This window comes from Pristiophorus japonicus, chromosome 14 (assembly GCF_044704955.1).
Source record: "Pristiophorus japonicus isolate sPriJap1 chromosome 14, sPriJap1.hap1, whole genome shotgun sequence".
Taxonomy (NCBI): Eukaryota; Metazoa; Chordata; class Chondrichthyes; family Pristiophoridae; genus Pristiophorus; species Pristiophorus japonicus.
The window spans coordinates 71235066-71247715 of NC_091990.1; the positions used below are offsets into that span (position 1 = coordinate 71235066).

Here is a 12650-nt window from a genome sequence, read left to right on the forward strand (position 1 = left end):
GGGGGAGAGGAGCCGGCGCGGGGGAGGAGCTGGCGTAGGGGGGGGGGGGGGGGTGGGCGGCGCGGGGCGGGGGGAGAACCGAAGACAGACTCACCACCAGATCACCAGGCTTCAGCTTCTCGGCATCGACCAGTCCGATCACCGGCAGGAAGTAGGTCTATGGAACACAGAAATCAGTTAAATCACGGGTCAACCAAAACTGGCCGACACACAGCTTCCGAGCCGCTCCCCCGCAGCGGGGATTTCAACCTGCTCTACACACCGTGCTGAAGATGGGCGGGGCTGGGGGGCCGGCCCATGAGCCCCACACCACCCGCACGAGTCCTCTCCCCCCTCCTCTTTCTCGCTCGCGTCCCCTCCGCCCCCCCCTCCTCCTCTATCTCTCTCTCTCGCTTGCATCCCCCACCCTCTCTCGCGTCGCCTCCCCCCCTCCTCCTCCTCCTCCTCCTCCTCCTCCTCCTCCTCCTCCTCCTCCTTCTCCTCCTTCTCTCTCTCTCTCTCTCTCTCTCTCTCTCTCTCGCGTCCCCTCCCCCCCATCCCCCCCCTCCTCCTCTCTCTCTCTCTCTCTCTCTCTCTCTCTCTCTCTCGCGTCCCTCTCACCCCCCTCTCTTGCGCGTTCCCTCCCCCGCGCGTTCCCTCCCCCACGCGTCCCCTCTCCCCCTCGCCACCCACATCCCCAACCTCCCACCGGGTTCAGCGCACTCAGTACAATGACATCTTTCTCCACACAGAGCCCAGCACAGCCAACGTTCCCGACAGCCGCAGTCCAGCAAAGCCCTCACCTGACGGGTGGATGTTTTAATCACAGCGCACTTCCCTTTCCGCTGGGAATCCAGATCAACGTTTGCTCCGTCCTCCTCCTGGTCATTTGGATCAACGTCCAGTAACTGAGACACACAATCACCAAGAGCAAGTGAGTGCAATTCTACACTTTTATAACCCGATCCCCACACCCCTAAACCGACTCCCCAATCCCCCCCCCCCATTCCCCAATCCCCCCCCCCACCCCCCATTCCCCCCCCCACCCCCCATTCCCCAATCTCCCCCCCCCACCTATTCCCCAATCCCCCACCCACCCCCCATTCCCCCCCCCCACCCATTCCCCAATCCCCCACCCCCCCCCATTCCCCAATCCCCCATCCCCCCCATTCCCCCACCCCCCCAATCTCCCCCCCATTCCCCAATCCCCAAACTCTCCCCCCCCCCCCCAATTCCCCACACTCCCCCCAAACCCAATTCCCCCACACTCCCATTTTCCAATCCCACACACTGCCAGCCTAGTGCTGCCATTATTTTCCGCGCTCCCTGCCACCTTACTCAGGGCAGGGCAGCACAGGGCGGTACATAGAAACATAGAAAATAGGTGCAGGAGTAGGCCATTCGGCCCTTCGAGCCTGCACCACCATTCAATAAGATCATGGCTGATCATTCACCTCAGTACCCCTTTCTTGCTTTCTCTCCATACCCTTTGATACCCTTAGCCGTAAGGGCCATATCTAACTCCCTCTTGAATATATCCAATGAACTGGCATCAACAACTCTCTGCAGAAGGGAATTCCACAGGTTAACAACTCTCTGAGTGAAGAAGTATCTCCTCATCTCAGTCCTAAATGGCCTACCCCTTATCCTGTGTCCCCTGGTTCTGGACTTCCCCAACATCGGGAACATTCTTTCTGTATCTAACCTGTCTAGTCCCGTCAGAATTTTATATGTTTCTATGAGATCCCCTCTCATCCTTCTAAACTCCAGTATATAAAGGCCCAGTCGATCCAGTCTCTCCTCATATGTCAGTCCTGCCATCCCGGAAATCAGTCTGGTGAACCTTCGCTGCACTCCCTCAATAGCAAGAACGTCCTTCCTCAGAATAGGAGACCAAAACTGAACACAATATTCCAGGTGAGGCCTCACTAAGGCCCTGTACAACTGCAGTAAGACCTCCCTGCTCCTATACTCAAATCCCCTAGCTATGAAGGCCAACATACCATTTGCCTTCTTCACCGCCTGCTGTACCTGCATGCCAACTTTCAATGACTGATGTATCATGACACCCAGTTCTCGTTGCACCTCCCCTTTTCCTAATCTGCCGCCATTCATATAATATTTTGCCTTTGTGTTTTTGCCACCAAAGTGGATAACCTCACATTTATCCACATTATACTGCACCTGCCATGTATTTGCCCATTCACCTAACCTGTCCAAGTCACCCTGCAGCCTCCTAGCGTCCTCCTCACAGCTCACACCGCCACCCAGCTTAGTGTCATCTGCAAACTTGGAGATATTACATTCAATTCCTTCATCTAAATCATTGATGTATATTGTAAATAGCTGGGGTCCCAGCACTGAGCCCTGCGGCACCCCATTCGTCACTGCCTGAAAAGGGCCCATTTATCCCGACTCTCTGCTTCCTATCTGCCAACCAGTTCTCTATCCACATCAGTACATTACACCCAATACCATGTGCTTTTAATTTTGCACGCCAATCTCTTGTGTGGGACCTTGTTAAAAGCCTTTTGAAAGTCCAAATACACCACATCCACTGGTTCTCCCTTGTCCACTCTACTAGTTACATCCTCAAAAAATTCTAGAAGATTTGTCAAGCATGATTTCCCTTTCACAAATCCATGCTGACTTGGACCGATCCTGTCACTGTTTTCCAAATGCGCTATTTCATCTTTAATAATTGATTCCAACATTTTCCTCACTACTGATATCAGGCTAACCGGTCTATAATTACCCGCTTTCTCTCTCTCCCTCCTTTTTAAAAAAATGGTGTCACATTAGCTACCCTCCAGTCCATAGGAACTGATCCAGATTCGATAGACTGTTGGAAAATGATCACCAATGCATCCACTATTTCTAGGACCACTTCCTTACATACTCTGGGATGCAGACTATCAGGTCCCGGGGATTTATCAGCCTTCAATTCCATCAATTTCCCTAACACAATTTCCTGCCCAATAAGGATTTCCTTCAGTTCCTCCTTCTCACTAGACCTTCGGTCCCCTAGTATTTCCAGAAGGTTAATTGTGTCGTCCTTCGTGACGATAGAACCAAAGTATTTGTTCAACTGGTCTGCCATTTCTCATCGGGTAGGGCAGCACAGGGCGGTACCCATCGGGCAGGCTCACACACTCACCTCAATGACGTTGGAGACCAAGTATGGCAGGGTCTTGTTGACTTTGATCTTCTCGCTGTTCTCCTTGATTTTGTCTTTCATGGCCTGCAGCTCATGCGTGACTCTCAGCACCTCACTCTTCATGATCTGCCAATCATACACAGCTTACGTCAAAATCCAGGCACAAGACCAGGGAAAGCACTGTGCCCACTGACTGCCCACCATCCCTGGACCAAGCACAGTGCCACTGCCAACAGGCACAACCCAGAGTCAATCCCTCACCGGGATCACTCATACACAGGGAGTGCTGTCTGGAGACATACAGGTCCCACAGGCACCTCTGCTAACTCGCTCATGTGGCCATTGCTCTCATCAACTTGGAATGGGAGCATTGGCAGGCTATTTAACCGCGGAAAGCATCACAGCCGAGCTTGACCCTCTCCTCACCCAACACACATGTAGCTGTCACCGGGTGTCACACAGCATTGAACAGGACCAAACTCGTCCCCCACATCCAGGGCCAGTGAGACCAACTGGGGGTTGTCCCATTGGGAGCAGTTACTCAGCACACACTGAGGAAGGAACGAGGCCTTCTGTTCTCCAAGGAGCAGCCCCAGCACAGCTGGTGCCTTCAACTGCGGCAAGCTGCACGGGAATTTACCTTAATCTCACTGTCCAGCAGCCGTGTGCGCTGAACAATCTCCTCAGTGGACATTTTAAGCACCTCTTCACCGATTCCATCCTGCAAATAAAACACACCCCATCAGAGGGGGAACACGAAGGGGAGAGAGAAAGCGAGACCGACAGGCAGAGACTGAGAAACAAGCCGAGAGAGAGAGAGAGAGAGAGAGAGAGGTCTCCCAGACTCTCACTCCCTTCCTCAGAGGATTCTTTCCTCTGTTTCCCTCCCTTCCCTCCGCCCCCCTCCCCCGCCACGTCAAACTCTTTCTCCCCTCCCCAGACTCCACCGTTCTCTCTCTCTCCCACTATCTATCCTCGCCACACTCACTCACTCTCTCTCTCTCTCTCTCCTCTCTCTCTTTTTACCTCCCCATCACACTCTCTCTCCCTCGCTCCCACTCTCTCTATCCTCATCCTTCCCTCACTCACTCACACTATCCTCACTCCCTCCCTGTCTCTCTCACACACACACACTCTCTCTCTCTCTCACACTCTTTCCCCCCCCTCACACACACACACTTGCTTTCCCCCCCTCCCCCTCACACGCTTTCCCCCCCACTCTTCCCTTCCACTCACACTATCCTCACGCCCTCTATTCCTCCCTCACCCTCTCTCTATCCACACTCCCTCTCCCTCCCTCACACACACCCTCTATCCTCTCTACCCTCTCACACACACACCCCATCCTCACACTCGCTCTCCCTCTACCCTCTCTCACACACACACCCCATCCTCACACTCGCTCTCCCCCTCCCTCTCTCCTCACTCACCCCCCTCACTCACCTCCCTCCCGCTCTCCTCACTCACCTCCCTCCCGCTCTCCTCACTCACCTCCCTCACCTCTCTCCCGCTCTCCTCACTCACCTCCCTCCTCACTCACCTCCCTCTCTCTCTCTCACTCACCTCCCTCTCTCTCTCAACTCCCTCCTCTCTCCTCACTCACCTCCCTCTCTCTCTCTCCTCACTCACCTCCCTCCCCACTCACCTCCCTCCCCACTCACCTCCCTCCCCACTCACCTCCCTCCCCACTCACCTCCCTCCCCACTCACTCACTCTCACCCTCTCTCTTCACTCACCTCCCTCACCTCCCTCTCACCTCACTCACCTCCTTCCTCACTCACTTCCCTCCCCTCCCCACTCACTCACCTCCCTCTCTCCTCACTCACCTCCCTCTCTCCTCACTCACCTCCCTCCCTCTCTCACCTCCCTCTCTCCTCACTCCCCTCCCTCCCTCTCTCTCTCACTCCCCTTCCTCACTCCCCTCCCTCCCTCTCTCCCCTCCCTCTCTCACCTCCCTCTCTCCTCACTCCCCTCCCTCCCTCTCTCTCTCACTCACCTCACTCACCTCCTTCCTCACTCACCTCCTTCCTCACTCACCTCCTTCCTCACTCACCTCCTTCCTCACTCACCTCCTTCCTCACTCACCTCCTTCCTCACTCACCTCCTTCCTCACTCACCTCCTTCCTCACTCACCTCCTTCCTCACTCACCTCCTTCCTCACTCACCTCCTTCCTCACTCACCTCCTTCCTCACTCACCTCCTTCCTCACTCACCTCCTTCCTCACTCACCTCCTTCCTCACTCACCTCCTTCCTCACTCACCTCCTTCCTCACTCACCTCCTTCCTCACTCACCTCCTTCCTCACTCACCTCCTTCCTCACTCACCTCCTTCCTCACTCACCTCCTTCCTCACTCACCTCCTTCCTCACTCACCTCCTTCCTCACTCACCTCCTTCCTCACTCACCTCCTTCCTCACTCACCTCCTTCCTCACTCACCTCCTTCCTCACTCACCTCCTTCCTCACTCACCTCCTTCCTCACTCACCTCCTTCCTCACTCACCTCCTTCCTCACTCACCTCCTTCCTCACTCACCTCCTTCCTCACTCACCTCCTTCCTCACTCACCTCCTTCCTCACTCACCTCCTTCCTCACTCACCTCCTTCCTCACTCACCTCCTTCCTCACTCACCTCCTTCCTCACTCACCTCCTTCCTCACTCACCTCCTTCCTCACTCACCTCCTTCCTCACTCACCTCCTTCCTCACTCACCTCCTTCCTCACTCACCTCCTTCCTCACTCACCTCCTTCCTCACTCACCTCCTTCCTCACTCACCTCCTTCCTCACTCACCTCCTTCCTCACTCACCTCCTTCCTCACTCACCTCCTTCCTCACTCACCTCCTTCCTCACTCACCTCCTTCCTCACTCACCTCCTTCCTCACTCACCTCCTTCCTCACTCACCTCCTTCCTCACTCACCTCCTTCCTCACTCACCTCCTTCCTCACTCACCTCCTTCCTCACTCACCTCCTTCCTCACTCACCTCCTTCCTCACTCACCTCCTTCCTCACTCACCTCCTTCCTCACTCACCTCCTTCCTCACTCACCTCCTTCCTCACTCACCTCCTTCCTCACTCACCTCCTTCCTCACTCACCTCCTTCCTCACTCACCTCCTTCCTCACTCACCTCCTTCCTCACTCACCTCCTTCCTCACTCACCTCCTTCCTCACTCACCTCCTTCCTCACTCACCTCCTTCCTCACTCACCTCCTTCCTCACTCACCTCCTTCCTCACTCACCTCCTTCCTCACTCACCTCCTTCCTCACTCACCTCCTTCCTCACTCACCTCCTTCCTCACTCACCTCCTTCCTCACTCACCTCCTTCCTCACTCACCTCCTTCCTCACTCACCTCCTTCCTCACTCACCTCCTTCCTCACTCACCTCCTTCCTCACTCACCTCCTTCCTCACTCACCTCCTTCCTCACTCACCTCCTTCCTCACTCACCTCCTTCCTCACTCACCTCCTTCCTCACTCACCTCCTTCCTCACTCACCTCCTTCCTCACTCACCTCCTTCCTCACTCACCTCCTTCCTCACTCACCTCCTTCCTCACTCACCTCCTTCCTCACTCACCTCCTTCCTCACTCACCTCCTTCCTCACTCACCTCCTTCCTCACTCACCTCCTTCCTCACTCACCTCCTTCCTCACTCACCTCCTTCCTCACTCACCTCCTTCCTCACTCACCTCCTTCCTCACTCACCTCCTTCCTCACTCACCTCCTTCCTCACTCACCTCCTTCCTCACTCACCTCCTTCCTCACTCACCTCCTTCCTCACTCACCTCCTTCCTCACTCACCTCCTTCCTCACTCACCTCCTTCCTCACTCACCTCCTTCCTCACTCACCTCCTTCCTCACTCACCTCCTTCCTCACTCACCTCCTTCCTCACTCACCTCCTTCCTCACTCACCTCCTTCCTCACTCACCTCCTTCCTCACTCACCTCCTTCCTCACTCACCTCCTTCCTCACTCACCTCCTTCCTCACTCACCTCCTTCCTCACTCACCTCCTTCCTCACTCACCTCCTTCCTCACTCACCTCCTTCCTCACTCACCTCCTTCCTCACTCACCTCCTTCCTCACTCACCTCCTTCCTCACTCACCTCCTTCCTCACTCACCTCCTTCCTCACTCACCTCCTTCCTCACTCACCTCCTTCCTCACTCACCTCCTTCCTCACTCACCTCCTTCCTCACTCACCTCCTTCCTCACTCACCTCCTTCCTCACTCACCTCCTTCCTCACTCACCTCCTTCCTCACTCACCTCCTTCCTCACTCACCTCCTTCCTCACTCACCTCCTTCCTCACTCACCTCCTTCCTCACTCACCTCCTTCCTCACTCACCTCCTTCCTCACTCACCTCCTTCCTCACTCACCTCCTTCCTCACTCACCTCCTTCCTCACTCACCTCCTTCCTCACTCACCTCCTTCCTCACTCACCTCCTTCCTCACTCACCTCCTTCCTCACTCACCTCCTTCCTCACTCACCTCCTTCCTCACTCACCTCCTTCCTCACTCACCTCCTTCCTCACTCACCTCCTTCCTCACTCACCTCCTTCCTCACTCACCTCCTTCCTCACTCACCTCCTTCCTCACTCACCTCCTTCCTCACTCACCTCCTTCCTCACTCACCTCCTTCCTCACTCACCTCCTTCCTCACTCACCTCCTTCCTCACTCACCTCCTTCCTCACTCACCTCCTTCCTCACTCACCTCCTTCCTCACTCACCTCCTTCCTCACTCACCTCCTTCCTCACTCACCTCCTTCCTCACTCACCTCCTTCCTCACTCACCTCCTTCCTCACTCACCTCCTTCCTCACTCACCTCCTTCCTCACTCACCTCCTTCCTCACTCACCTCCTTCCTCACTCACCTCCTTCCTCACTCACCTCCTTCCTCACTCACCTCCTTCCTCACTCACCTCCTTCCTCACTCACCTCCTTCCTCACTCACCTCCTTCCTCACTCACCTCCTTCCTCACTCACCTCCTTCCTCACTCACCTCCTTCCTCACTCACCTCCTTCCTCACTCACCTCCTTCCTCACTCACCTCCTTCCTCACTCACCTCCTTCCTCACTCACCTCCTTCCTCACTCACCTCCTTCCTCACTCACCTCCTTCCTCACTCACCTCCTTCCTCACTCACCTCCTTCCTCACTCACCTCCTTCCTCACTCACCTCCTTCCTCACTCACCTCCTTCCTCACTCACCTCCTTCCTCACTCACCTCCTTCCTCACTCACCTCCTTCCTCACTCACCTCCCTCCCTCCCCACTCACTTCCCTCTCTCCTCACTCACCTCCCTCCTCACTCACCTCACTTCCCTCCCTCTCACCTCCCTCTCTCCTCACTCACCTCCCTCTCCTCACTCACCTCCCTCTCCTCACTCACCTCACTCACTCACCTCCTTCCTCACTCCTCACTCTCTCTCTTCACTCACCTCCCTCCTCACTCACTTCCCTCCCCACTCACCTCCTCCCTCCCTCTCTCCTCACTCTCTCCTCCCTCCCTCTCTCCTCACTTCCCTCCCTCTCTCACCTCCCTCCTCACTCACCTCCCTCACCTCCCTCTCCTCCCTCACTCCTCACTCTCTCTCCTCACTCACCTCCTTCCTCACTCACCTCCTTCCTCACTCACCTCCTTCCTCACTCACCTCCCTCCCTCCCCACTCACTTCCCTCCCTCTCTCACCTCCCTCCTCACTCACCTCCCTCTCTCCTCACTCACCTCCCTCTCCTCCCTCTCCTCACTCACTCACCTCCTTCCTCACTCCTCACTCTCTCTCTTCACTCACCTCCTTCCTCACTCACTTCCCTTCCCACTCACCTCCTCCCTCCCTCTCTCCTCCCTCCCTCTCTCCTCACTCACCTCCCTCCCTCCTCACTCACCTCCCTCCCTCCTCACTCACCTCACTCACCTCCCTCCCTCTCTCCTCACTCATCTCCCTCCCTCTCTCTCTCCTCACTCACCTCCTTCCTCACTCACCTCCTTCCTCACTCACCTCCTTCCTCACTCACCTCCTTCCTCCCCACTCACTTCCCTCCCTCACTCACCTCCCTCCCTCACTCACTCACCTCCCTCCTCACTCACCTCCCTCTCCTCCCTCTCCTCACTCACTCACCTCCTTCCTCACTCCTCACTCTCTCTCTTCACTCACCTCCTTCCTCACTCACTTCCCTCCCCACTCACCTCCTCCCTCCCTCCCTCCCTCCTCACTCACCTCCCTCCCTCCCTCCTCACTCATCTCCCTCCCTCTCTCTCTCCTCACTCACCTCCACCTCATCCCACACCGACCTGTCGTTCAGAGACGCCATGTTACGATGACGATGTTTTCTGCTCACACCCCGCGCTCGGCTCCGGGCCGTACTTTCGCCCCGAGCCCCCGCCCCGCGCTGTCCCGGGGATCCCCGCCGGCTCCGTGCACCAACTGTGGCTGCCGACCAGCGCTCCGCGACTCGGCTCGGCCCGCCGCCTAATATCTACAGCAATCCCGGCCTGTACCGAATCTGCCGGCATTCGGTCAACACTTTTACCTCAGTGGATCACGTGGTGATAGAAACTGCTGAGTGATGTTGCAGCGGCCGCCATGTTGGTGCGGGGCGGAGGTTGCCATGTTAGTGTGGGGCGGCGGTCGCCATGTTGGTATAGGGCAGCGGCCGCCATGTTGGTACGGGGTGGAGGTGTCGCCTCCCAACTCCGTGCCCATCTCTCCGGCAATTCCATGTTTGAATCCCTCCAATCCGGTTTTCGCGCCTGCCACAGTAATGAAACGGCTCTCATTAAAGTCACAAATGTCATCCTTTGTGAGTGTGACAAAGAAAAAGTATCCCTCCTCATACTTCTTGACTTGTCTGTAGCCTTTGACACCGTTGACCACTCTATCCCATGTCCATCGTCCAACTGTACATAAGAACATAAGAAATAGGAGCAGGGGTAGGCCATTTGGCCCCTCGGGCCTGCTCCGCCATTCAATAAGATCATGGCTGATCTCCACTTCCCTGCCTACTCCCCATAACCCTTGATTCCCTTATCCGTCAAAAATCTGTCTATCTTCACCTTAAATCTATTCAATGACCCAGCCTCCACAGCTCTCTGGGGCAAAGAATTCCAAAGATTCGCAACCCTCTAAAAGAAGAAATTCTTCCTCATTTCCGTTTTAAACGGGCGACCCCTTATTCTGAAACGATGCCCCCTAGTTCTAGATTCCCCCACGAGGGGAGACATCCTCTCTGCATCCAACCTGTCAAGCCCCCTCAAAATCTTATATGTTTCAATAAGATCACCTCTTGCCTCCAATGCAAGTATATTCCTTCTTAAATAAGGAGACTAATACTGTACACAGTACTCCAGGTGTGGCACAGTTGTAGCAGGACTTCTCTGCTTTTATACTCTATCCCCCTTGCAATAAAGGCCAACATTCCATTTGCTTTCCTGATTACTTGCTGTACCTGCATACTAACTTTTTGAGTTTCATGTACAAGGTTCCCCAGATTCCTCTGTACAGCAGCATTTTATAATTTCTCCCCATTTAAATTATAATTTGCTTTTTTATTTTTCCTACCAAAGTGGATAACCTCACATTTTCCCACATTACAATCCATCTGCCAAATTTTTGCCCATTCACTGAGCCTGTCTATATCCCTTTGCAGATTACTTGCGTCCTCCTCACAACTTGTTTTCCCACCTATCTTAGTATTATCAACAAATTTGGCTACGTTACACTCAGTTCCTTCATCCAAGTCATTAATATAGATTATAAATAGTTGAGGCTCCAGCACTGGTCCCTGTGGCACCCCACTAGTTATAACTTTCCACCCTGAAAATGACCCATTTATCCCGACTCTGTTTTCTGTTAGCCAATCTGCTATCCATGCTAATATATTACCCCCAACCCCGTGAGCTCTTATCTTGTGCAGTAACCTTTTATGTGGCACCTTATCGAATGTCTTCTGGAAATCCAAATACATGACATCTATTGGTTCCCCTTTATCTACTCTGCTTGTTATATCCTCAAAGAACTTCACAAATTTGTCAAACATGATTTCACTTTCATAAAACCATGCTGACTCTGCTTGACTGCATTATAATGTTCTAACAGTCCTGTTACTACTTCCTTAATGATGGACTCCAGCATTTTCCCAATGACAGTTGTTAGGCTAACTGGTCTATAGTTTCCTGCTTTCTGTCTCCCTCCTTTCTTAAATAGGGGTGTTATATTTGCAGTTTTCCAATCCGCTGGGATCTCTCCAGAATCCAATGCGTCCACTATCTCTGCATCCACTTTTAAGACCCTAGGATGCAGGCCATCAGGTCCAGGGGACGTGTCCACGTTTAGTTTGCCTAATTCATTTTCTCTAGTGATAGTGATTGTTTTAAGTGTCCCCCCCCCGCCCACACACACACACAATAGCCCCTTGATTATCAATTTTTGGAATGCATTTAGTGTCGTCTATCGTTAAGACTGATACAAAATATTTCTTCAAAGTCTCTGCCATTTCCCTGTTCCCATTATTAATTCCCCAGTCTCATCCTATAAGGGATCAACGTTTACTTTAGCCGCTCTCTTCCTTTTTATACACCTATAGAATCTCATACTGTTTGTTTTCATATTTCTTGTTAGTTTACTCTCATAACCTATCTTCTCTCTATCATTTTTTTAGTCATCCTTTGCTGGTTTCTAAAAATTTCCCAATCCTCTGGCCTTCCACTGTTCTTCACAACATTGTATGCCTTTTGTTATGTATGTAATAACTCGATAGACTGAATACTGTAAACTAACACCGGTACAAACCTGGCTCTGCTTTATTAGGGCCCAAAGTGATTACACTACATGATGACTTGCCTTTTATACCCAGGCCGCACACATGTACGTACAGCCCAATGACCTCCAACAATGGCACCGCCTGGTGGCTAGTAACCCCAAGCATACATACATGACAATGTCCCCCTTTAAGATATTAGTAACAGTCTTTTTACAAATTGAAACAGTCTGGGACTTTCTGCTCCTGAGTTGATTGTCTCAGTTCAACTCCAGCTTTGGGCGAGCGTTCTGAGTCTGTTTTGACTGGGGGCTGAGTAGCCGATCTGATGGGAGTGGCAATGGCCATGTCAGGGATTGAAAGTCCAGATTCATTGATGACAGCGGAGTCCTCTGATGACTGAGGGTCGGTTGGTTGGTCACTGATTGTGTCTCCCTCAGACTGTTCCGGTTCATCCGTGTGCCGCAGCTTTATCTGATCAACATATCTCCTGAATGTTTGTCCATTCTTGAGCTTGACGATAAACACTCTGTTACCCTCCTTGGCCGTAACAGTACCAGCGATCCACTTGGGACCTTGACCATAATTTAGTACATACACAGGATCGTTAACAGAAATGTCACATGACACAGCAGCGCGATCATGATAGCACTGCTGACTTTGACATCTGTAGTCAACATAATCGTTCAAGTCTGGCTGGACAAGAGAGAAAGCTTGGTCTTGAGACTTCTCTTCATCAATAGTTCAGCACGGGGGGACCCC

General features: G+C 53.3%; 1 protein-coding gene across 1 annotated transcript in view; it reads right to left on the bottom strand.

The window, feature by feature from the left end:
• The window catches only part of psmc3 (proteasome 26S subunit, ATPase 3), a 19912-nt gene extending 10253 nt beyond the window's left edge, over positions 1 to 9659 (bottom strand). Inside the window, exons 1-5 of the mRNA XM_070898722.1 lie at positions 9402 to 9659; positions 3777 to 3857; positions 3137 to 3262; positions 783 to 887; positions 95 to 157 (exon numbers count right to left, since the gene is read on the bottom strand). Of these exons, the coding sequence (XP_070754823.1) occupies positions 95 to 157; positions 783 to 887; positions 3137 to 3262; positions 3777 to 3857; positions 9402 to 9443 (417 nt within the window). The 5' untranslated portion in view covers positions 9444 to 9659. The remainder of the gene's footprint in view (positions 1 to 94; positions 158 to 782; positions 888 to 3136; positions 3263 to 3776; positions 3858 to 9401) is intronic.
• Positions 9660 to 12650: the final 2991 nt, after the last annotated feature.